Here is a 25,375-nt window from a genome sequence, read left to right on the forward strand (position 1 = left end):
TTCCAAAGCAATTTAGGGGAAATTGAATTCTTCATGCCTGAATATACATTAATATTCTTCATCTGAACTTAGTTTCATTTGAAACTTTTCTTATTATTTCTAAAAGAGCAAGATGTCTTGTTTATGCTGGAAGATAAGTGTGTTTACCTGCAAACAAGATAGAGATGGATTCTGTTTACCAGAAAAAAATCCCTGTGAATCTTGCCACAGCCACTAACTTGAGGAATTCTGCTTTGTGTGCAGAAGCACTGCATCCGATTTCCAGCCTCTATTCTCAAGGCACTTGCTGGAAAATGGGAGCCAGGGTTTCAGCCCTAGCATGCAGGGTTTAACCTCCAGAATCAACACCCAGCAGTTTGGTCAGCTTCCTGCAAAATATGTCTATTTATGCAGACAGGGAAATGGGGACAGGGTCTCTCTCTCCTGCGCAGTCTGAGTGTTGATCAGCAAGGGCTGAGACATGGTCCCTCTTTGGATAAAAACTGTTGGTGTCCCTTTTCTTTAGAGAGAAAAATAGATGTTGTCTGAAATATGAAATGTGCTCAAAAATTCCTGCCTGGCTTGAGTTGTGAATATGCAAGAGACATTATTTGTTTTCAAATGTGCGTTTCAAATACACTTGCAAATAGCAATTTTGGGAATTGCATTTGTCAACAGTAGGAGCTGTTTAGGTAACTTGGTTTACTTCTGTGCTTTAAGTTATGAAAATGTAGGCATATTAACATTACTTAATGAGTTAAAATAAGAGTTAAATATGTAATATACAGAGATTGCCCGAAAGTGTCATCTTCAGATTTAACCTCCCTCTATACATAATGTAAACCTACTTGTTATGAAGCCCTGTACTTCATAAAATGAATGCTGTATGCTTGGTTTAGTCCATTTTGAATTTCAGGTTGTTTAAATTGCTTTGCTGCAAGATTGTTCTGTTTAGAAATGTGAGTGAGTGTTGGTGAAGATTTCTGGCCACTGACCACAATGTTTGACTTAGGTTTTACTGATACAGAGGAGAACTGAGCTCAGGATTAAACAATTTTAACATACTGGTTTTCCTGTACCCAAAAGAAGTGTTGCTAGGTAGGAAGGAGGTTGGGCTAAATATGGCCAAGTGTTAAGAGATCCATGACCTGAGAATGGCCTTTTATTACCAGTGCATCTTAGCTGCACATCTAGGGACATGCACTCCATGCAAATTGGCTGCAGACTCTGCCCAAACACTAGCTGTCTGGGCTGCAGTGGCTCTGTGCTTATTTTCAAGTCTGTAAGTTATAGTGCCAAGAACCAGCACCATAAAACTGTTATTGGGAGGCAAGACAAGCAGCATCAGCACTGCACTATCCTGAAACCAATTTATTATTGCTGTCAATCGACCTTCACTTTTATTTATTTGTTAGTAATAAGGGAGTGGAGTGCTTTTTTTATTTGCTATACTTGGTTGCAGTTGTATTGGTGAATCTTTAATCTGTCATTCAAAATTTAGTTTCTGATAATAATAGCATCTTTATTGATACTTTTTCTATTAATTATAACTTGATCTTTCTTATCCAACCATTTGAAACATGCTTTGGAGAATCTAAATGCTTTGACTGTGAAGGTGGAAACAGGAGAGAGTTAATTCCAGATTTGATGAAGAATTGGCAAGTAAATTAGAGCTTAATTTCCTTCATCCAAGTTGCTGACCATGTGAATCAGCTTGTGGAAGTGGCTCGTGCAGACTGTCTTGCCTCATTAGCATGACTTTGTGCTTTCTGTAGAAGAAGACAGGGCAGAGAGAGGAGGGGAGCCTGGTGCAAAGCCAGGAGTTGGGTATCTGTGAGGTCTCAGCCAAAGACAAATGGATTTTTCCTGTCCCCTATTAAGTGGTGACAATACACTACTATACTTGTGATAATGTTACTGTCTCTCTTTCCCCACGGAGCCTCTCTACTTTCCCCACTGCCTGTAGGCCTGTGTTGTTCTCCTGCAAAACCACCTCTGGATTGGAGCTCTCTGTTCAGATTTTTCCACACTAATCACTGACACTTGGCCACACTGCATAAAAAGAAAAAAAACTCTCTTTTCCTTTTCTTTCTTCATTATCTTGGTCTGTATTCTTGCCATAACTCCAAGTCACCACACAATCAGATGCTGGACTTTTTGCTAATGGATTCTGGGGGAAATAGTCACTGACTCACAAAGCCGTGTTTTGAAAAGCAGTATTTAAAATTACTGGTATCTGTTAATTAAAATCTACCTGAAGTATTTTCTTTCTTACTATGATCAGTTATTCTATTTTGTGTCCAGCTTAGAGTTCACAAGGATCTCCTTTGAACCTAATTGTAGTTCAGCTACAAACTATGACGTTTGCCTCTTAGACTCTGAAGGAAATTCTGAGTATCTTGTATACTATTTTTTTTTTCCCTCAACCTATTTAGTAATCATAGAGATGTTTGGTACAAGTACATGTGTTTTAGGGATACATATCTCCTAGGAAAATGTGGTGTCAGTGACAGTAAGGTCTTGCCTCTGGCTTTTAAGGAATGTAGCATCACTGATATGCCCTGAATAAATTAGATAAGCCAAAAATTCATGGTTCCACTGGGAGGTGAGGGGTTAGTGGTGCCTATTATCTTTGGAGGAGCTGATACAAGCACAAGTGATGAATCAAGAGGTTTATCTCCACTGCACAGAAGGTGAAGCACCTCATCAGCAAATATTTTCTGCCAGCCTGAATAGTCTCTCCATTGGGAGATCCTGTGAGAGTTTGTTCGGCTCATCAACATTACACTAAACAACTGCTTAGATATGAGAGAGTTCTGGGCATATTTACATGTTAGCTCAGGTAGCATAGGGTAGTATTAGAGGAGTCTGGCCATTCTGAATTACATTTTCCAAATAGTCCTCTAGCACAAAAGAAGTTAGGATAATCTCTCCTTCTGGCAGGCTTAAGAAAACTTGCACATATAAGTGCAGCTCTTCGTGTTTGTGCAGCTGAAGTGAGGTAGTAACACACCCAGGCTTCACTGGCTTGCAGACAATAGCAGTCATGCATACTTTTCCTCATATTTAAACTGCATACCAAGTCTCAGCTATCTGCCAACAATCGTGGTCCTCTGATTAAGAGATTCTTCTAAGTGTCCCCAACAGATATCAGAGAATCACAGAACAATTTGAGTTGGAAGGGACCTTTCAAAAGTCGCTTAGTCCAATCCTCCTGCAATGAGCAGGGACATCTTAACTAAATCAGTTTGCTCAGAGCCCCATCAACCATTATGTGAAAATCTTGAGGTTTTAGGCTGAAACTATTAGTTCCAAAGTTTTCAAAGACTCATGGATACCTACCATCCAAGTAAGAGGATTTTTATTTTGTAGTCCTCCAGTATTCAATCTGCCTTCAGCTAAAAACATAAATAGGAGACTCATCTCTATGTACTCCCTGATCATTATAGTCAGAGTGTGAATTGGAAAATGAACCTTGTCTCAAATTATTCTTTGTCAGTTTTCTACAGAGTCATCCTAGGTAAACAGGTAAGTTGGTAGCAGAGAAAAGCACAAGAAAACAGAATATTTCTCCCCTTTACTATTCTTAATGCTGTGTTTTCAGTTGGGCTTATTTAATTTTATTATTCCTCTTGGTAAAACTGAATATCCAGCACTAAGGCATTTAGGAAACACAGCACTGTCTGCACTGCAGGCCATTAAATCTTTGTAAATCAGCCCTGGAAAATCAGCCTCTCCAATACATCATTATCTTTTTGCATGGTGAGTTGCTCTAATTGCAAACTGCCTCGATGAGATCCTACCCGTGCACTGTAAAATCGCCACAAAGCATAATTGGATGAGTCTTAACCATTCTTGGCAGTAGTGAATCTCTTCTACCCCAGTGGCTTGTGAAGGTATTAAAGGAAAAGACAGCTTCAATGTGTACAAAAGAAGGTATTGGCTACTTATTTTTACAGTGAGGAGAAATCCTTTTGTGAATGGGGAGGAGCAGGGAATCTCCAGCAGTTAAAACAAATAAATAAATAAACAAATCCATGAACCCAATAATAATTCTAAAATGCCTTTTGTTTTGACAGCTTCACTGATTTACCTGATTTAAACATCACACAAATTCTCTGTAAAATTCCATTTTTTCCTTTAATTTAAACTAATTTTTAAATCTGTCATCAGTTCCAGCCTAGCTAAAGTGAGACAGAGGCAATGTGCATACTCTTCTAAATTTGGCTCATTGCTACTTCTTAACTTCCTTCCAAATGTGTTCATGCAAGCAGAGGACAGGGATCTCTTCACAATTACTGGTAAAGCTGCAGTACTTCACTGGGTTTAATTTTCAGACTAAATGTACACAGCCTGCTGCACAGGTTGTCAGCATATCTCAAGGATAACCTTGCATCTTTCCAAGGTAACCACAGAGTTCATCTCCCAGGCAGGTTTGGTTCCCAAACTTGGCAGCTCACTGGAGAGCCATAAATGGACATTCTTGTCCTTGGACACTTGGCTCAAAGAGTTTGGTAAGGGCTGTCTGCATGGGAAGATCTGGGTCCAGAGTCAGTGTCTGACACTGCCTCCTGCCTGTTTGTGTATGTTCAGGGGTTTTCCAGAACAACAGTGCTCAGTAGCTGTGGGATGGGATGTTAGGAATGTTGATATATGGACATGGATATTTTTTTTAAGTGTTTATTTGTTTTGCAAGTTTTTGTTTACTTGTTATTGCTGTGGAAAAAGAAAATACATATATAACATCTCCATATATGAAGATGTTCAGATATTTAAAGTGTCATAAAATGCATAACAAAAAATCACTGACACCAAGAGCAAGCCAAAGAAGACACTTCTCTTTATATAAGACTGGTGTCATAAAATATTTAAATCCTTTCAGAGTGTGTGGCTTTTAGCTCTTTCATGCAGATAAGTGTCAGACTGTCAGGCAGCTATGCTTAAGGAACATGGCAGTATCTATTAAACAATTTCTCTTAGTTTCCTAAGAAAATTGTCTAGTTAAATATTTCTCATCAAAAATAAAGCTTGATTCATCTTTTCATTCATCTCTCCTTTATTAGGTACAAACCAAGTTACTCAGGCAAGTGTATAGAAAGGATTGATCTATTTCTTTCTTCTTTTCTTTCTTTTCTATTTTTTTTTTTTTTTTGAGTTAGAAAGCTTCCATGGAAATGTACCAGCCATTTATACATTTGGAAAATATCACGATCCATTCCTATTCTTAGAGCAAGTTCCAGCCAGCATTTACTGCAAGGACACTATCCCTCACAGAGACCATAAAAACATATATTAGCCAACATAAGTGGGGTAAGTGTCTCAGAGAGAGGTGGAAGAGGAAAGCAACTTACAATATTTTACATATTCAGATAACTTCTTTGTCCTCAGATCTTCCTGTATCATAGCTTTGGCCCTAGAGTTTTGGGGTTTTGTTCAGGGATTTTTATTTGGCTTCGGGAGGGAGGGGTAGGCTTGTGAGGATTTTTGGTTTGGTTTTGGTTTCCTTTTGGGGATTATATTTTTATTTTTCTTCCTTTTTGGGGCTTTTTTGCTAAGAGATTCTTTCTCCTTTTGCATTATCTCACTAGGAAGGAGCCCCTTCCAGTCAACTCCAACCATGCATGTATTGTTCCTTTACAGTGGTACTGAGATTTTTTTGGATAGTTCTGTCCATCCTTCTCTTAAGTTTTAATCCCACAAAATATCTTTTAGTAGGGATTCCTACAGCTGCATTCACAGTTTCTGCAACTAAAATACAACGCTCCTCTAATATCATCTTGGGTTATCCTCTAGGCTTGTCCTGGATCCCAGGCAGACTCCTTGAAATGGAACAAAATCAAGACCACACACACCTTTCAATCTGTGCTTTTCCCTCCTGTTCTAGTGGAACTAGGGCATCTTCCACTAGTTCAGGAGAACAGGATGGCTTGAGAAGGCTAAACTTTCCTCTGAAGTGTAGGGCTCATTTTAGTTTGAAATTCAGATGGTTTAAGTTTCTTTGCGCAGAAATGAATTGCTAAATTCAGGTGACATACCATAGGAAGTCATGAGGTACTGCCCTCTCCCGAGTTTTCTCTGCATTGGCAAACACCACTACAGCCATGTGTCACTGGAGACTGTTTCCTAAATTTTCAAAATCACCTGAGTTGCACTGATGAACTTACAATCTTTACTTTAGCACTGTTACAATTTTATCCCTACTTCTGTTGAGCCTGGTTTCATGCAGCTGGTTTCTGCGTACCCCATACTTTTCATCTTACCTTTTTAAGTTCCAGGTTTCCTTTTTAAGGTAAAAACATTTCAATTATTTGTAAGTCTGTGGTAGTTCAGTAGCAGTTGTAAGAATGGCATTTTGCAATTCACTGTGATGCTGGAACTCCCACTAGGCTCATAGTCATACCCTGGTTTACTACTACCACTGCTTTCTGTTGTTACACACTGACTTAGCTCCTGAATTATTTCCATCCTAGGGCTGAAGGAATAATCTCTAGACACATGTGTTTCATTTGTTTTAAAAAATAAAAAATATTATACAATACGGTTTTTTTTAAATATATTAGAAAAGCTGACCACATCAAAAAAATTAATTCAACTAACCTTTTGCATCTCTAAAAACACCAACATGCATCTCTCACAGACATACAAGTCCTGCATGACCCTCTTATTTGTTTTCACCAATACAAAAATCAGTTCAGTGGCATAAAGACCTGCTTGTCAGTGGCTTGCAGCAGTACAGAAAAGCCTGATCCCCTGGGTTTGTTTTTGTTTTGGGAAATTATTACACTGCAACATATGCTAGCTTTTCTTGGAACTGCTTGTTTTTTTCATAGGCTTTTTTTCAAACTGGAATTCAAATTGTGTTCCATTCATTATCATTTCTTACATTATTCCTCTGAATTTTTAACAGTTTTATTCAAATTGGCCTATGAACTTTATCATCTCCATAAATCCACACTTAAAATCTACCAGTCCACAAATCAACATTCCAGTAAATGTTTAATCAGTTTAAGCCAGAAAAATCTTTTTATGTAGATTTCCAAAAATGTTAATCTTATGGAAGCAGTCAGGTAGTCTGTGCTTGTCTGTCCATCTAACCCATTTTTCTGCTACTTGCAACAAGATATTTAAAAACCTATTGATCAACATCCTCCCTCTCCAGATGTATAATGAAAATAAGCAGCTGTGGAGGTGTCCCAATGCAGCAGGCTTGCCTGCTAAAAGGAGAAAAAAATCTACAAGGCTTACCAGACACGTGAGAATCCACTCAAGAATGAGCAAGCAGAAATACCCATATTGCAGGAAACTCTTCAGTCAACTTGCATGATACAAGACTCTGAAGAATTTTATGTCAAAACACAGATGCAAGTTTTGCTGTTCCTGCAGTTTGTGGATTGCACAATGGCTGGGGACATACAAAGAGACGTTTAGGAGGAAAGTCTCATATTTTCACATTCTTTGCAGAGTCACTAGTTGATGTTTAGTTAGTTGGTGTCAGTAATGTTGGTGTTTAAATAACTCAAATGGAATAGGCTCCAGAGGCATCTATTTTTCCTTATCAGCTGTGAAAGCAGCTCAGGTGCAGGCATCTGTGTCACAGACATCTGTATGTACATTCAATCCAGTGCATCCACATCCTCTCTGTATGCAGATAGGAGTAGGACCATTTTGGAGGGACAGTTTCATCTGTCACTACTCCCTGCTCAAACCAACTGATATCAACTGTTTAGGAGCCCTGATTTTGTCACCACTGGGGGCCAAGGACTACTCCAAGTTTCAGCGGTGGGAGTAGATCCAGCACCTGTTACTGTGATTGTGACAGTGCCCTCCAGAGAATGACCATGCCACTTCACCAGTGGCAGTGCTGCCACAGGGGAAAATGTGTTCAGTAGAGAAAAATGCCTGGCCACCCCTACCAGGACTATCAGCCCCTCTGCATGAACCATTTTTGATTTCTTAAGTGCGACTTGAGCTATTTATTTTTATAGGAGGACCTACTGTGTGCTAACAGGTAATCTTCAGAAGCTTGTATTTCAGTAATTAGCCCAGCTTGTTCCTAAATTAGGTGTTTTGATCAAGCAGTTCCAAAGGGACTCTGTAGTACCAGATGTGGCTTGGTTACGAGCATAGCCCACCATCCTGGGTGCTGCTGCGACGTGAGTGGGCTGGGCTGGACTGTCACTGTGCTCTAAGCTCTGATCCTTTCCATGTTTGCAGGATTTCACACTCCAGCCTCTGGGGATGCCAAGGAAAGCAGCGTGGAGGAGAAGTGCTCCTGCAGGCCTCAGTAACCATGTCTCAAGCAGCAGGCACTGGCAGGGCAGGGCTGACCCTTTCGGTGTGGTAGCTGCCTCACTGGGGAGCCGACAGACTGAGCAGCAGAAGATGAGTGAGTCCCCTCTCAGCTGGTTCAGAGGGGTGTATCTACCTCCTGCTCTGCACCCATTAAACAAGACATTTGTCAAGGGTAGTGAGTGGCAGGACACAGATAGCACCCAGGAAAAGCGTGGGGCCTTCCTGCAGGACTTCTGTAGGAAATACAATAGCAAAAAGAAGCTGCAAACCCACCTGGTGCACCTGGTGTCAAGAATTTACGTGGAGGACAGGCACAAGGTTCTGTACTGTGAAGTGCCAAAAGCTGGCTGCTCCAACTGGAAAAGGGTCCTCATGGTGCTCAGCGGACTTGCTGCTTCAGCAAACAACATCTCCCATGATGATGTGCACTATGGAAAGCATCTAAGGAAACTGGACAGTTATGACCTAGAAGGGATCTACACACGCTTGAACACGTACACCAAGTTTATATTTGTACGTGATCCTATGGAAAGACTGGTATCTGCCTTCAGGGATAAGTTTGAACATCCAAACAGCTATTACCATCCGGTATTTGGGAAGGCAATAATTAAAAAGTATAGACATAATGCAGATGAAGAAGCACTGAAAACAGGATCGGGAGTTAAGTTCAAGGAGTTTATCCAATATTTGCTAGATTCCCACCGACCAGTAGGAATGGACATTCATTGGGAGCAGGTCAGTAAGCTCTGCTATCCCTGCCTCATCAACTATGATTTCATAGGAAAGTTTGAAACCCTGGAAGAAGATGCCAATTACTTTCTGCGGCTGGTAGGTGCTCCAGCCGATCTGAAGTTCCCTAAATTCAAAGACAGACATTCATCTGATGAGAGAACAAGTACAGAAGTAGTGAGGCAATATTTAAAGGAATTGTCTAAGGAGGAGAGACAGCTGACCTATGACTTCTATTACTTGGATTACTTAATGTTCAATTATACATCACCACTTGTATAGCACTAGAATGGCTTCAGGCTTCTATTAGATATTTATCATTTTGGGATTCAAAACAACTACTTTGGTATTAGCCCTGAAAGGAAATGAAGTTACTGCTAAGTAGAGTAGTCTTGAATTAGTGGGGATTTTATAAGCTAGAGTGATATCAATTGGTATTAAATTATGGAGAATGCAAAGGAAAAAAAGACCTGTAAACAGCATAAATTGCACTAAAATGCCTGAAAAAGCTGCTTTTACCATTATGGATTATACTACAGAAGCAGTAGCTCAGACAGCTGTTGCATTAGCTTACCTAATGTTCTTTTAATGGTTTAAGAAAAAAAATTCAGAGTGGCATGATTCTTTTTAATTTTTTTTGGTGTGTTTGCTTTAGAAATGGGTTTTGGAAAAAATTTTGAATGTATTTTTACTTTCTGTCACTTATTAATAAAGAATTGTTGGCTAATTTTCTAAAACATTTACAGTGTTCTCAATTGCAAGGCTTGTTTTTTGATTATTATTAGACTGTAGCCAATTTTAGACCTGATTTTTTTATTGAAGGATGCTCTTGAATACAAATCCATCAAACTAAAAATAACACAGCAGCTCAGATGATGGGCAGAGTAAATTTGGGTAAGCCTGCAAAGGACCAGTCCACTACCTCATTTTGATTGATGCACTGGAGTTGACAAGTACAACCCTCCTTTCAGAGAACTGCTGCATTCAACAAAATTAAGATTTTAATGCACAGTGGATGCATTGCTACATGTGATGCACGCATACTGTGGCCCAAATATTCGTGGTAGTCCTCATTTTTGGTGAAAAGGACAAAGTTTCAGCATGGCATCTCCAGGATATTCTAAGGTCTGTACTGAGAAGAAACTTCAATACAAGTGCTGTGACCATTTTGAGTCTGCTGGGGTCTGATTATCAGCCCAGCTCCCAACAATCTGTTACAGAGAAGGTATGTGTGCCCATTGCCTCCTAGACATATAAACTGGTTCTGCCCCCAGAGCTTCCTGAAGTCACCTGTGTTTTCCTGTCCTGCCTGCCTTGCCAGTAGTCACCAAGCCCCAGGAGTGGGGTGCGTGGTGCAGTTTTATGTGGTGTAATGTGTATTGGTGACTTGTCCTAGAGGAAGATGTGTCCAGAATCCCACAGTCCTGGTTTGAAAAGGAAAAGGTACCTTCTGCCCTTCCCTTCCCTGTCCTCCCACAAGTGCTGCCTGACCAGCACATGCAGATGTTCTTGCTAGAGTGACCTCTCTTGAACAATGGGTGGGCCAGGGTGTCCCAGGAGGAGGAGAAATCTCTGCGAAATTATAGGATCATGGAACCATTGAAAAAGGCCTCTAAGATCATCGAGTCCAACGATTGACCTAATCCTACCAAGTCCATCACTAGACCAAGTCCCTAAAATGGATAGGGAAAAATCTTTATGCCCTTCCACAATGGAGATGTCACCTATGCCTTACTTCCTGAAATGGTTTGGAGCATCTTGCTCCAGTGTCTCAATATAGCAAGTCGTAGGGTGAGGAAACAGCCTGATGGGAAAGTGATGCAAGTAAAATGTCTTTTTCCTCTATTCCCAACTATTGGTCACAAGTAATGGTATTATTATTGTCTTTTCCTTCATCTCAGGCAAAGTATGAGATTGATGAGTACAGATTCAGTCCTTCCACAGTAGGAGTTGTGGGTCCCAACAGGGTCCAAACAGTGTGGGTCCCAACAAAAGGCCAGACCATTTCCAGGTACCCTCACTGCTTGATTCTCCCTCAGTGTTCTCAGAAGAGGAAAAAAAGCCACCCCCAGTCTCCATGGTGCCAGATCATAATCAAGCAGGCTCTGCACATCTCTCCTTGTGGCAGGACAAGCCACTCTAAGGGCAAAAGCTTAAAGTGCTCTGGGCAGCCCAAGCCAGGGGTTGTGCTGTCAGTGACTATCAGCACTCATAGCTTAAACCATCCTGTTCCCTGGGGCCACAGTGCAGAGAGGAGAAGCAAAAAGCCATCCATCATCATGAGGTGTGGGGAGATGCATTTGCTCAGCACCAGTGAGAAGTTGCAAGGATGCCTTGGACAGGGAAACATACACATTGTTGCTTGTGTGAGCTGTTGCTGTGCATGGGTGGACCACAGGTGTTAACAGCCAGAAGTATTCGGGAGGTGATATCTGACAACTGGACCTCCCCCATTCCTGCTTCTCCTCAGGTGAACAAATATCTCCCCTTTGAACACAGGATGGTGTTCAACTCCCACCTGCCCTGTCAGAAATCCCTCCTGGTTTTCCTGTGGGCTCCACCCCGCAGTGCCAGAGCTGCCCACTCTGGATGAGGCAGCATGGGAAGCACAGACATCCCACGACTGACTGCTGAGCCCCTGGCTGCAGAGGTGATGGCTCCTAGCATTCCTTGTCATGCTGGACGCCAGCACACAGCCACTGTGCTGCCACACCAGCCACGCTGGTTGATGGCTCTTGCTGAGTTCCCATTTGTCTTTACCCCGCAGGATGTTTTTTTTATTTAACTTTTTCATGCATTTTCATGGCTGCTGCTCTCAAGTTGCGACTGTGCGTCAAGACATCAAAGAAGAGCTCCTGAAAGTTTTGATTTTGTACCATGCAACCTTCTAACTCATGTGAAAATTGCCTTGGATTTGACCTTGGTTTGGCCTCTATATTTTCTGGTCTTGTGAGTATTGGATTCAACCTCAAATCCTGAGTGAATCTCTCTTGCCATGTAGGAAGACCATTGAATATAGTAAATTTAAATAAAAAATAAATGTCTACCAACCTTTGGGTGTCTATATATTTGCTTTGTCTTGTCTGTGGATGTCTGTTAATTAACTGACAATTTACAGACAAAAGAATGGCACTAGTATTTTCAAAAAAGCATGTGAGGAAAAAAGTGCAACATGCTAATAAAGAATGGAGGCCGAGTTATAGATGAGTTGGGTATGAATAATTCAGAGAAATAATATTAGTAAATGACAAAGTCTCTGAAGAACTTAAGCTTAACACTGAGTTCATTTTAGTGGCAAATCTTCTGCCTATCTGATCAGAAAATGACAGAGATTTTGGGGGGCAGCTTTAATTGCACTGAAAAAGCTGCACAGTCTCATAAGATTTCATCTACTAGCAGGTCTTAGATAAAGCTATTGTTTGAGTCAAGGAGGGGGTTAAAAGAAATTATTAGCAAATGTTTGGTTTCTGCAAATGATAGGGAAAATGACATTGATTTGCATACATCCATGGACATGGATATCAGGTCCCCAGACTGTCATCTTGAAAATCTGGTATGGTTTGCATTTGTGATTTAACAGGGGAGGACACTAGTTAAGGCCTTTAAAGCATGTGTGTGCACAGAGGCGTAATTGTTTTAGCTGCACTGTTGTTCTATGGCTCTAGTGAAAGTAATTTAACTTCTTTGTACGCTCAACTTCAAATTTCATAGCCCCTAACTGCATTTAAAAATTCATTTTTTGAAAATCTAACCCAGACTTTTGTAAAGAAGAGCCTCTCCATAGTCATGTTCAGTGACCTAAGGGATTCAGATGATCTCAGTAGCAGAATCTAGATTGTACTTTGCCTCATTAACCACATTTTGAAAATCACCAGCCTGCTTTGCCAGGAATTAAGTTACATGATTTAAAATTAACATAAGAGTTTAGCATAATTGAAGTGGGACTGTGATATCTGACTTATGGGATTATAACAGATAAAGGCATAATTTGCAGCATAAAAGATAACCTCTGTTTTTAAAGGTAAAATTTAAAAGGTCAAAGTGGGAGGCTGCATTGTAACTTTGTTTATATTTTGTAAGAATCCTGGGCAAAAACAAAAACTGAAGGTCATCCACCATAACTAGCATAAAATCTCATCTCCACAACTGTGCACAGATGTTTGTTTTACTCAGGAAATTATATATAATGTATGCAGAAGAGGAATGAAAATACACTCCACAACATTCAGTGCGATTACATCTACACTAGAGATCAGCTGTGGCATGCAGAGCCTCTTTTAAGGGGCTTCATTACAGTAAATGCTTTTTAGTTATGAACATTTCTTCATTTGAAGATCTCTAAGCACTTCTCTAATGCAGGTCACTTGTCAGAGCAAGTCAAATGTGCTGTAAAGGCATCACAGGGAGCCTGTGGGAGGGCTGGCGTGGCAGGAGAGTGCTCCCTTGGCTCATGTGTCTCTTCCAAACACCAGACAATCATGCATCCCTCCTTGAAATTAAAACTTGATTTTTGGAACCTAATGTTCTACATCTGCCTTTCTTCTAAAATTAATCAGTATTAATAAAACCAAATTATTGAATACCAATTTTTTTAATAATAAACAAATAAAAAAATAAATAAATTAAACTTCATAGGAGTGTATTCCCAAATTCTGCTATATACATCCACATAAGGCAGCTTATTTTTTCCAGTTAGGATTTGGCTTGCAAAGCTCAGACATTGCCATTGTGCCCATCTCTTCTAAAACTGCTGCTTTCTGAAAGTCAGAGGTTTGCAGCCACAGTGCAATCAAACACTGCACATACTCCTGGAAATTTCCTCTGGAGGAACTCCCCCAAAAGGCCAAATTTATTGGAGCTACTCCTGCCTCAGGCAGTGCTATGTTGGTGATGTGTCATTGGAGTCGCTGGTTTAATTTTAAATGTAGTTTAAATTTAACTGAAAATTGCAATGTGACACTTTGCGTAAGTCTGAGAGGAGAATATTTTTCTACATCTTTGTATTGTATATATAGGTTACGTACAAACATCTTTGTTTTACGTGCCTTAAGGCTAACAATACATCAGAAAAGTATTTTTAACTGTAATGCTAATACCAGTTTATCAACTTTATAACTCCTGTGATGCCTTTGAAACTAAATTAATTTGGTCTTGGAACATAAAGTCTGAAATCTGATGACAAATCATTATATTTCATTAAAAATATGGATGCACCTTCCTCTATCAACCAATTAATGTACAATTCAAAGGGCAGGGCAGGCACACACACTACTGGGAGGTGGAACTATCTGATCTAACAAAGGACATTTGTTTATATCCCCAGATACCTGGGGTTGCTTTTCCTTTGGAAACGTGTACAAGTGGGTGGATTCAGGAAACAGTCATATTATTTAGCTTAATGAGAATGTCTTAGATTGTCTGGTTATCATAGAAATATCTGTTTTATGGGACAATAGTTGTGCTTTTGGCAATCCAGCTTACTGAAGTGAGTTCCACATGTCTCTTCAATGTTAGATGTAGCTCTGCTTGTGGCTGGAGTGACAGACTTGAGAGATCTGGATCTTCATCCAGGTTCTGTAACTTTTTTAGACAAACATGAAATGCTCTCTGTGTTCATGTCCCCACTGGTAAAGTAAGGAAAGTCCCCACTGATAAATGGAAGGAAATTATACCATGTGTCTTCTCCTAAAATCATTAAACTGTGTGGCTAAAGAGCAGTGGTTAGAAATTAGTTATTCGTATGGAATTTAACTCATAGGATGTTCACTGCCTTTCCTTATGCTTTACTTCCAATGGCTTGGAGGAAGCTGGGGACTTCCCAGCTTTGCTCCAGCTGAGAAACATATCATTCAGCTCTGTTCTGGGCAGTTGGCAGCCTTAAGAATGCAAGCTTTGTTTCAAAACACTGTGCATCTGTCAAGCCTATCCAGGCACTGCCTCAGCATAGAGCCAGTGCCAGGATGTCTGACCAGGGAAAAGTGTCCCTCCGGTTCCTTTGGGAGAGCAGACAGGGTGACAATCTTGCTGTCTCAATTTATTCTGAGCCCAGATGAAAGAGAAGCTATTTTGGTTTGGTGCAGTAGCTGTAAATAAAGTGATGCTCAACTAGAGGGTTCTGCAGAAGCAGTGGATCCCATCCAGATGTTCAAACTCCTGCCTTGTCCTAAATACCAGAGCTGCATTACCCAGTACCCAGGGCCATGTTCCCCCAGCCCTTTCTGAAGTCCTGCCACCCCCTGTGACAGGCTCCAGTTTACCTGGCATGCTAGAACATCTCAGGATTTATCTCCTACTAACATAGCCACTGTTTCTGTGACCCTGTGGAGGCTACAAATAACATAGGGATGGCATTGAGACAGACTATGTTTCTTTCTTGCTTTTGTCATCAAAAAATGATGTGATTAACAACCATGAGAGAGGTAAAAGAGTCCTTACAAAAGGAAAGAGAAAATCTCAAGTCCATGACTAGAACTTTTTTTCTTTAGTTTGTATAATTGTCACTTCCTTTCCTTTGTCTCCTGACACAGAATTTCCCTCCCTCTCTAATTATGTCAGCAGAAATGGGTGAGACCAATTGCCAGGTTGCTCCCAGCTGACAAGTGTAAGCCACCTCCAGTCCAGCACATCTATGTTATCATGGCACTGAGGCTGCACTAATAAGCCTGCCTGAGAGTATGGTACTGTCAGCCACCATCTGTGCACACATATCTGTCTTGACCTTGTCATGTAGAAATTCCTTCTATCTCAGGGTTCGGGTCTTTTTCTCTCAAATTCTTGCAGAAATCACATTTTCCACAAAAGCCCATGGTACTGCTCATTTCCCAAGATTTTTAAATTTTGAGTGGCCTATATAATTTGCATTCAAGAAACAGCATTCTGAGATATAAGGTGTAGGAGCAAAGCAGGTTTATCAGGGCATTTCAGCACACAGAGAGGTAAATCAATACTCAGTGGATTGTAAATACATGCCAGTAGGATATTAAATGCTAAAGGTATCATTTTTCTCAGGGTAGTTACTTGGATGTAAAAACTGGATGACTGCAGAGCAGGACCTGCATATTGCATTGTCTCAATTTTGACAAATGCAGATGCACACAGAGACAGGTTTTCAAGTTCTAGGAATGATAATAAGATACAGTTCATCTGAGAAAAAATGTGTGTTTCTCAGAGTGTTCAGAAAACTGAGTTCAACTACATAATTCCCTCCCTAAAAGCTTGAATAAATGCAATATAAATGCATGCGTGTTTTATAAATGTATGCAGATGCACACAGTATTTGTATGTCAGTCTTATAACACCCAGACAAAGGTTTTGCAACAATGGTAGTGAGAGCTACAAAGTTAAAGTCCTGAATTTGACTTTAAAGATTTTAAATCTGCATGGAAATATATGCACATAAACATTTTGTTAGCATGTTGCAGAACCATGTTATTCCAAGCAAACTTAAACTACTTGTGGAGTCTGCAAGTTTGCCTCTTGCACAGCCTTTCTTTCTGCCTCTTTAGCTTTCTTGGGGCAGGATGCCCCAGGTCTATGGCTCTGCAGTTTGCCAGCTGTGCCTGCTGCTGGTCAGGGGTACAGCTGTGGGTTTTGGGAGGAGATTTCCTGGTGGGACACTTGGTGGGGGGGGGAAGTAGGCAGGGGTTTACAGCATCTGTCTGCTTTCAAGGAAGTTATGGTGTTACCCCCTATAGTGCACTCCAAGCCATAGACACAAGCTGTCACCTTTGCTATGACTTCTGCTATTCTCTTAAAAAAAATAAAAAATAAAAAGTTAAACAGAAAAGGGACAGAGAAAAAACTTCTAATGAGAAGGGGAAATGTTAATTGTGGCTGGAGGTGACAATGAACAATAATAAATTGCTGCTTTGCAATTGTATCTCTGATCAAAGTACTCTCAGGCTGCAGCAGAGCAAAAGCTCAGCTCCAAGGGAGGATGATGTTTCTCAAAATCCTCGTGATCCCTGCAGGTCCTCCTGAATAGCAGAGAAAACACAAACACTGAACCAAAGTTAGATAAAATTCTTCTCTGTCTCAGACTTGCTGCCAACAAGGCTCCTGTTTCTCCCTGTATCTTTTTGTCTGTCTCCAGCCTAGTGGCAACTGTGGGTCCAAGACAATGCACTGCTCCTGAATACAGAAACTCATCTAATGGAAGCACTCCTACCAAGCAGAATCTGCCCCACAATTTATTTTCTGCTGTGCTTTATTTAAAAGTGATGCTAAGACTGAAATTTTCAGCTTAAGCTGATGTATGTTAGGCTACTCAACCCTCAAGTTAGCAGTCAAAACTTTTTAGGTGGGCTGAGCCAATGCTGCTGCCAGGCACTGGGAGTGGCAAAGGCCACCTCTGAAAAGCAGGATGGCCCTAAGGGATACACCCTAGTGTTGATGAAGAACCCAGTTCCTAGGAAGCCATGCTTAACAGACTTTTAGTATAAAAATATACCCCTAAATACACTTACAATTGGAAGCAGCAGAAGCTACTTTGCCAAGCCCATACCTTTCTGAGCAAGACATGGAGAAAGAGGGAATATTTTGGTGCCATTTCAGAGATTCTTTCTAGAATTTTCAATTTTACTTTCTGTGCCGCCCTTGGCCCCCAGGCACCAAGGCATTTCCTTAATTTACCAAAGGAAAACAAGCTCTACCCACTGACACATTTACAGCTAAAATCTGTTCTCTGTGCTGTCTTGGTTGCAGAAACAGGCACAGGCTGAATGAGAGAAGCTGGGAACTTGTTATGTAAAATCTACAGCAAGTGAGCTTTTCTAGTGCTATTATGCCTTGACCCCTTATTTTGGCACAGTAACAAAACCACTGAGACTGGACAGTTATAAGGTTTCACAGGCTTTTTTTTTTTTTTTTTTCCTCTTTTTGGCCTCATCACAAAACCCAAGTGAATAAATGGTGTGTCCAAACTTCTGAAATAGTCTAGGACTTTCAGTATCTTCTACACACAAAGAAACAGTGGGGAAAGATTTGTCTTTTATTTATTCATTACTTAATCAGGGCAGACTGCTGTCTAAAAATACCTTGATCAGGATCACGATAGAAATCTCTCACACATTTTTCCAATTGCTTGGGCCACACTATGATCCCTACTGTTTTACATTCACATTGTTTTCCTTGTGTGGCTTAAAATCTCCACTTTTCCCAATAAATTACACTTGCCTGTAACTCAGGTGATCATTTTCCCCTACAAGACTTGATTTTTGTTCTGCTTCAGCATCATCACTTAAGTAAAAAATAAAATTAATAAATAAATAAGCAAATAAATCAAAAAGGGAAGGGAAGGGAAGGGAAGGGAAGGGAAGGGAAGGGAAGGGAAGGGAAGGGAAGGGAAGGGAAGGGAAGGGAAGGGAAGGGAAGGGAAGGGAAGGGAAGGGAAGGGAAGGGAAGGGAAGGGAAGGGAAGGGAAGGGAAGGGAAGGGAAGGGAAGGGAAGGGAAGGGAAGGGAAGGGAAGGGAAGGGAAGGGAAGGGAAGGGAAGGGAAGGGAAGGGAAGGGAAGGGAAGGGAAGGGAAGGGAAGGGAAGGGAAGGGAAGGGAAGGGAAGGGAAGGGAAGGGAAGGGAAGGGAAGGGAAGGGAAGGGAAGGGAAGGGAAGGGAAGGGAAGGGAAGGGAAGGGAAGGGAAGGGAAGGGAAGGGAAGGGAAGGGAAGAATTTTCTCTCTTTTTGGCTACAGACTACAGGGTCATTATATGCATTTTATACCTCTTCATGATTTTGGATACTTGAAAGTATCTCCAGTTTCTCAGGTATGCAGAGAACAACACTTTGAGGCAATGCACATGGGACCAGGGCAACCTTTTAAGAATGAGTAATATATTTCTGACATTGCACAGCAAAAAATTGCATTGTGACACTGTGTGGAAGTGCCTTTTGCACTAAATAGGTTTGGTTTGGAAGTCAAAACTAATTTTTGAAGAGACCATTCTGAAAATTCCACTCTAGAACACTGAGGTCCAGGCTGGGTGGTTTTCCATCCCCTCCCACACCCCAAGAACCAGCCAAGCCACAGTGGGAGCACTGGGGATAACGGTGCCAGTGAGGCATGTAGCTGAAAAGAATCCCTTTCACTGATGTGTTGGTTCTGCCGTGCTGCGGGTGAGACAAATGTGCTCATGTCAGTCAAGTGTGCAGGGTGACACTGAAAATCAGATAGGTAGTGGGACATGTTAAGCTTATACAAAAGAGGCCACATTAAACCTATAAACCCCTCAGAAATCTCCCTTTCTCTGCATGCATTCTTACAAAGTTACATCTGTTTTTAACAAGGATCATCAGACCGTTTTGACCTGCAGAGGTGTCCCAGAATCATAGAAAGGTTTGGGTTGGAAGAGGGCCATGAAGATCTTCTAGTTCCAACCCCCTGCTTTCGAGTCCCCACCAGTCTTGTCTCCATAGATACTAATACAGTACAATACCGGTCTGCACAAAAGTAGTTTTCTCCATAAAACTCATGAAATCCACTTTAAACAGCAACTTATAGCAGAGCTATCTAAAACATGAATGCAAGAAAAGAGATGACTGATGAGTTTCAAGAGGTAAGCCATGAAGAGCAGTCTCAGATTAGTTATTCTATATTAAGTCTGTAAATATGTAAAAAAAAATACTTTTATCCCCAAAGTCTTCTGCAATAAATTTATTTTTGTGTTATTTTTAGTTAGGGGATTGAATAATTCCAATTGCCATTTCCAAGTTTGCAACCTTTCTCCTAGTCCAGTAAAAATGCAACACCTCTATCACTAGCTTGATGTGATGGCGTTTCCCAAGCTGTAAACACAAAAATCTGTCAGAAATAAAGTTACTGTTCTATAAAGGATTTTGAGAAAAACACACTATCAGGTTTTCTTTAGAAGCTTATGGACAAAAGGACTTGTAAATATTCATAGTCAGATCTTCCTTTTTTAGTTCAATGAAAGATGCACCACTGCATGGGAAAAGGATCAACATCTTCACATCTGTGCCCCAGGGTTTTAGCTTTTAGAAGGTATTAGTGTTGAAAGGGAAGATAACCCCTGTAAAATACATGGCATTAAGACAACAGTTACTGTTGTAGTAATCTACAAAGATAACCTGAATGATCTGAAGCAAAATTCTTGGAGTCTTTCTTGGAACGTGCTGTATAATCCCATTCATGGCATACATTTCCATTAGATATTTAATCCTATGAGAATGTAGCTATCTATGTATTATACATATTTTCCTTACATTGTATATAAAATAAAATAAAAATAATAAAAAAAAAAACTTGGACAAATTCCTGGCATTTGGCCACATGTCAAATATACAACACTGAGGCTCAGCCAAAGGAAAAAAAGAAAACTAACAAGACAGGACAGATTTAATTTTTAAAATCCCACAATGGCTGACAGAGGTAGCTGAACAGAGCAGTGTGTTTCAGTGTTTCTAGAGCCTTTGCTGCTATACCAGGCTTAATTTGCTTAGAGCATTACCACTGTTCAGTAGCCACAAAACAGTAAATGGGTTCAGACCTAGCTGAGAGGTCTCTGGAAGTACTTAATATACTAATCATGGCAGCTGTTGGGGGATCTGAAGGGATCACGGTGAGGCCTCATGTGTTTTAGGGTTTTTCTCAGCAGGTAAGTCTGGAAGTAAATATAGAATCACTGCCAGTATAGTCTGAACATGACTTAAATCAGTAGGCTGAGAAAAGGATGGCCAAACACAGCAGACTGCATTGTGCTCTAGTGTGATGCCTGTCAGACAGAATGTCTGCAAAATTGCATGCCTCAGAGTGAAACAAGACTTATCTACAGAATGAGGGCTACATCCCCAGAAGGTCTCAGGAGTTATTGCAGAAGAGCAAGAAAGAAGGCTTGCTCAATGCAATACTGTGGCAAAAATGACTAATTCAATTCCCAGGTGTGCTAAAAGGAATGCCTTTGCTTCAGAATATGCCTTCTGGGAGACCAATATTAAATATGCATTTTAAAAAGCATGTTGAAAAAGTGGAGAAGGCACAAACAAGACCTGGAAAAAAATAAAGCTACTGAATTTTCTTTAGAGGGAGAGACTGAAAGCTCAGTCTGCTAAGCTTATCAAAAGGATGATGAAGAGATGAATTGCTCACATTATATAAGTATCCTCATGGGAAGACAGTAGAAGTATAAGAGGCTTTTTAATCTGGCAGATAACAGCATAATAAGAAGGAGCATATGGCAGATGAATTCATACAAGTTCAGTTTAGAAACAAAGACCATTTTTGGTGATGAAAATTATTAGTCTTGGGAATAAGCTACCAAGGGAATGGATGGGTTTTCTTTCCCATGAGTTTTCAAATCTAAGCAAGGATGCTTTTTCAAAATATATAAGTTACTGAGCTCATGAAATGTGTCTTGAGGTAAAGTGTAATGGTCTACAATATACAAAGTTAAAGAACAGAAAATGTTATGTTACAGTTAACAGAAAATGTTATGCTACTATCTAGTCTTGAACTCCACAGTCTTTGACTGAGCTTTATTTCTCTAGGAACCTGAAGTGGTGGTGAGGGAAGAAGCTGAGCATTTCAAGGGCTTTAAGTGAGAGCAACGCAGATACTGCGCAGGAAAGCATGGCTGGATGTTACCGAGCGTAGAGCAGCGGTGTTTACCGAGTACTACATTTTCTGTGGCTGATAAAATCTGTGAGTGCTTAACAGAATTTCAGTGTCTCACCTAGCAAAGTTAGATAAATCTCTTCGGTCCCACTGGCTAAGGCTACACAGCCCCAGCACACAGACCACAGTATGATGGGCTGTTTTTCCTCCCGGCACATTTGGAGCTGACTGCATCTTGCTCTGTGTTGCTGCATGTCACTGCCCCCCTCCACAAGAGACCTTACTTCTCTATTTCCAGTTGACCTGGGGCTGTTCCCCTAACTTTCCTGTGCCCCCATGAGTGCCCAGGGTGGCCTCCCTTGCCCCTTCCGTCCAGTTCATCAAATCCTGATAGGCTGTGCCACTGATGCAGCTTTTCATTGCAACTGACATTGCAGCAGTTTGTGGCAGGAGGAGAAAAACATATTTTTGTTTTCTTCTCTTTTGTCTTGTTCTTTTCCTCCAAGAAAAGGGTCTGTCCATGCCATGTTCAAATTAAACTATTTTTAAAAATGAAAAACCTCCAGGTGGTTCCTGTACTACCTAGTTCTTAATTTTGCTTTTTCCAACAGTAATTGAAGCCTATTGAGGTGGGGGAGAGGGCAAAGAAAAAGCACTCAATCCAAATTGTCTTGTGAGGGAGGTAATAGAGCAGGGCTAAGGAAGCTCAGCAGTCATTTAAGTGCACAGCTTCTTGTAAATCCTTTCTGAAAAGCCTGAATGAATCCTCCAAATGAATGGCCATTTTGTCCCTTTTAGTTCTTCTTCTCTAGCACAGAACTCAATGTGCAGCTTGTGGACAGACAGATTCCACAATAAATAGAGAAGGAGAGTAAAACTAAACCTACTGGAGCTTGGCCAGCAGCAATGTCAAATCTCTTGACTGATTTCCCAGGGAATTCTTGCTCTAAATGTCAGGAGAACATAGCCCTGCAGCCAAACCTGGACCAGACTGATACCAAGGCGTGACAAAATGAATGACCTAAGTAACAAGATTACACCGCAGGAAAATTAAAACTTCAGAAATGTGCAAAGATCACATTTCAGTAAGCGGTGTTTTATATACGATCCTTTTAGCTTAACCCAAACTTATAAAAAATAAATTGGGGGGTGGGGGGGTGGGGTGGGATTTATTAGTGGTAGCAGAATAAAACTTTTCATCACTCAGAGAAAAAAAAAAGAGTTTCTGCAAATGGTTTTTGAAGAGGTTTTCTCACAGCCTGCCCTTAAACACTCTTGTCGACAGGAGCCAAGGAAGGTCAAAGGAATTTGGTCTCCTAGGAGTCTGCACAACTTTGAGAACAGCAACTAAGTCCTCCATCACCAGGGCACTTTTACAAATCCTCTTGGAGTCTGCCCTGCCAGTAACAGCAAGTATCCCTTTTGCTGTGGTTACCTGCAGCCACTCCTGCCCATAGGTCTGGAAGGAGCCTAAACGGTTTTGGGATTTCTGATCCTCCATCAGCTGTAGTTGAAACTGGCTGGTGGGCTCAAGGTTTTTTGAAAAGTTCAGGAACATCCAATAAAAATAGAGGGGAAGAGAGAGAAAGAGAAAGCACAGGCATGTAAACCTCCTTGCTTTTGGAAACGAAAAGCCTGAAGTGATGCTGAGAGGAGTTGAGCAAGCTATCAGCAGCAACATAAGGAAGGATAGAGTCCAGATCCACTGGGTACAAGTGGAAAAGGACTAAGACACAGAGAAAAAATATGTTATTTTTTTAGGTTTTGGTCTTTCTTTTCATCTGTTTCAGTCTTGGCTACAAACCCCACAGTCTGACAGAGTTGTCCAGGATGGGTATCTATGAGATTTGTCTTAACAGTGAAGGGATTCTTCCCACACTGCTGTTGAGTGAGACAACAGAATCTAGTGCTGGGAGTTTTTCTGCCCCTCTCCCTCATATTGTTTTAGCTGGAATTAGCTGTTTGTACATTCCTCTCTGACTTTGGCAGTGTGCCCTCTCCTCCATAACTGACCAAACTGAAATCCCAGATCTAGCACGCTTCAACTGTCTGGGAAGTTTGTTCAGAATGGGGATATCTTATGTGTTGCAGCATCTTCTCACCATGGCTTAAGTTCCTACACAGATCTTTAATTCATGATGCCCTAGAAATTACTGTAGAAACTCAGACTTAATGTTCAGTGAAGGAGAACCAGAAGCACAGCAAAAATCCTCTGCACATTTCCCCCCACCATGACACGGATTAAGTTTTAACACCATCTTTAAATTTTTCATAATACTCTTTTGTAAGTTATTTCTTTAACTATGTTGAGCACAGTAGCAGGTGCATTTCACTGTTAGATGGAAGTCCAAAATGAGTTAACCCAGGTTTTATAAAGACAACAATATACAAAGCAAAAAAAAGAAGAAAACTATGAACAAACCAAAAAATGAACTTATGTGGTCCCAATTCCCAACACTGACAAATTTACCCCTGGACAAACTGGAGCAACTTTCCTCTGATTTTCAGTGCCATCTCAAGGGATGTCTTCCCTGCCTTCTCTGCTTTCAGCAGAGTCTGTTTGATCAGAGCTGGCGCAGTGCACTTTGCTCCAGGTTTGTGCCTGAAGCATTGCCTTTCTCTGTTTTATGTGGCCACAACCTTTGTCTAATCCTCCAGAAGACCTTTCACAATAAGAATGGTAGCAGTGACAGAAGCTATTAATGTTCTGGCTTCTCCATGTGGTAGTGATCTGCTCTGCAGATCAAAAAGAGCAGATATACGCTATCTGCCAGACAAGGAAAAGCAATTACTGGTTTTGCTAAGTGAATTTTGTTTGTAAACAAATAAACATGCCAAAGGAGCAGAGTCCACAAGGTGCCAAAGAACAAGTGATTTTTTTTTTTCCGAAATCACTGTAGCAGGTTGTGAAGGGCTTAGATTGAAAACCCAAACACAGCAAATGAAACAGCAGAGATGTGTAATGATGTCTGTACACAACCACCCCCCTCACCCATCCCTTGACTAAGCTCAAACATATGCAAATAAAGTGAAGCTTGAAAACAAAAAAAGAAAGCATCAAGACTGCAGTTTCTCTTTTGCCATCAAATTTTGAGTGTCCCTTGGCATCCTTTTTGACATGGCTTTAGAGGAGGAACAGGCAAATTGAGAGAAACACTTACATTTGTACATTACGATAGCCTTTATTTGCCATAAACTGTGATTGGTAAACATTTAATATATGGACATGACTTTTCTATTGCTGTGTCTACAAATTTGTCTAGGGCATCCTTAATTGATAGTGTTATACATTATACTCGCTTTTCACTGTTGTAAATTATTATCTATAATCTCTTAGCAGAAGCTCAGGGAGGACTTTCTGTCTGTGGTTTCCTGGAGTAGTTCTTCAGATCCAGCATTGTTTACTCATGGTTAGAAGGATTATCTGGTACAATGTGTCTTGTACAGGCTGGCTGATCGTGACAAACTTTGATTTTCCACTGTTGCTGCATGGATGCATGGCTTTACCTGTAGTTTAACCTCATTTTACTGCTGAGCATGTCCTTTAGAATGTTTTCTATATAACTTATGCACATATTCTTCTACAGCATGCAAAGGTCTAAGCCAGATTTTCTGTATACTTTTTTCCACTCTCAGCCATGTCTTCTTCGAGTGACAGTTTCTGTGCATTCTCTAATGAAATAGTTGTGCCTGGGGCCTTAAGCAACTTTGTTTTTTCTTATTACATGAAGGGCTGTTTTTCACTGAAATGTTTTCATGCTGTAGAGGCACTGAGTAAAGACCATGTGATCTTCTTCAACTGACAGTATCAC

The 25,375-nt window shown here is 40.7% G+C and overlaps 1 protein-coding gene across 2 annotated transcripts in view; it reads left to right on the forward strand.

Annotated features, from left to right (window-relative positions):
- CHST9 (carbohydrate sulfotransferase 9) overlaps positions 1-9,739 on the forward strand; it is an 86,549-nt gene extending 76,810 nt beyond the window's left edge. For both annotated transcript variants that reach the window (XM_023921211.2, XM_086889735.1), the window contains one exon: positions 8,194-9,739. In XM_023921211.2, the coding sequence (XP_023776979.2) occupies positions 8,194-9,282 (1,089 nt within the window). In that variant the 3' untranslated portion in view covers positions 9,283-9,739. The remainder of the gene's footprint in view (positions 1-8,193) is intronic.
- The last annotated feature ends 15,636 nt before the right edge of the window (positions 9,740-25,375 follow it).

Source organism: Cyanistes caeruleus, chromosome 1 (assembly GCF_971803275.1).
Source record: "Cyanistes caeruleus chromosome 1, bCyaCae1.hap1.1, whole genome shotgun sequence".
NCBI lineage: Eukaryota > Metazoa > Chordata > Aves > Passeriformes > Paridae > Cyanistes > Cyanistes caeruleus.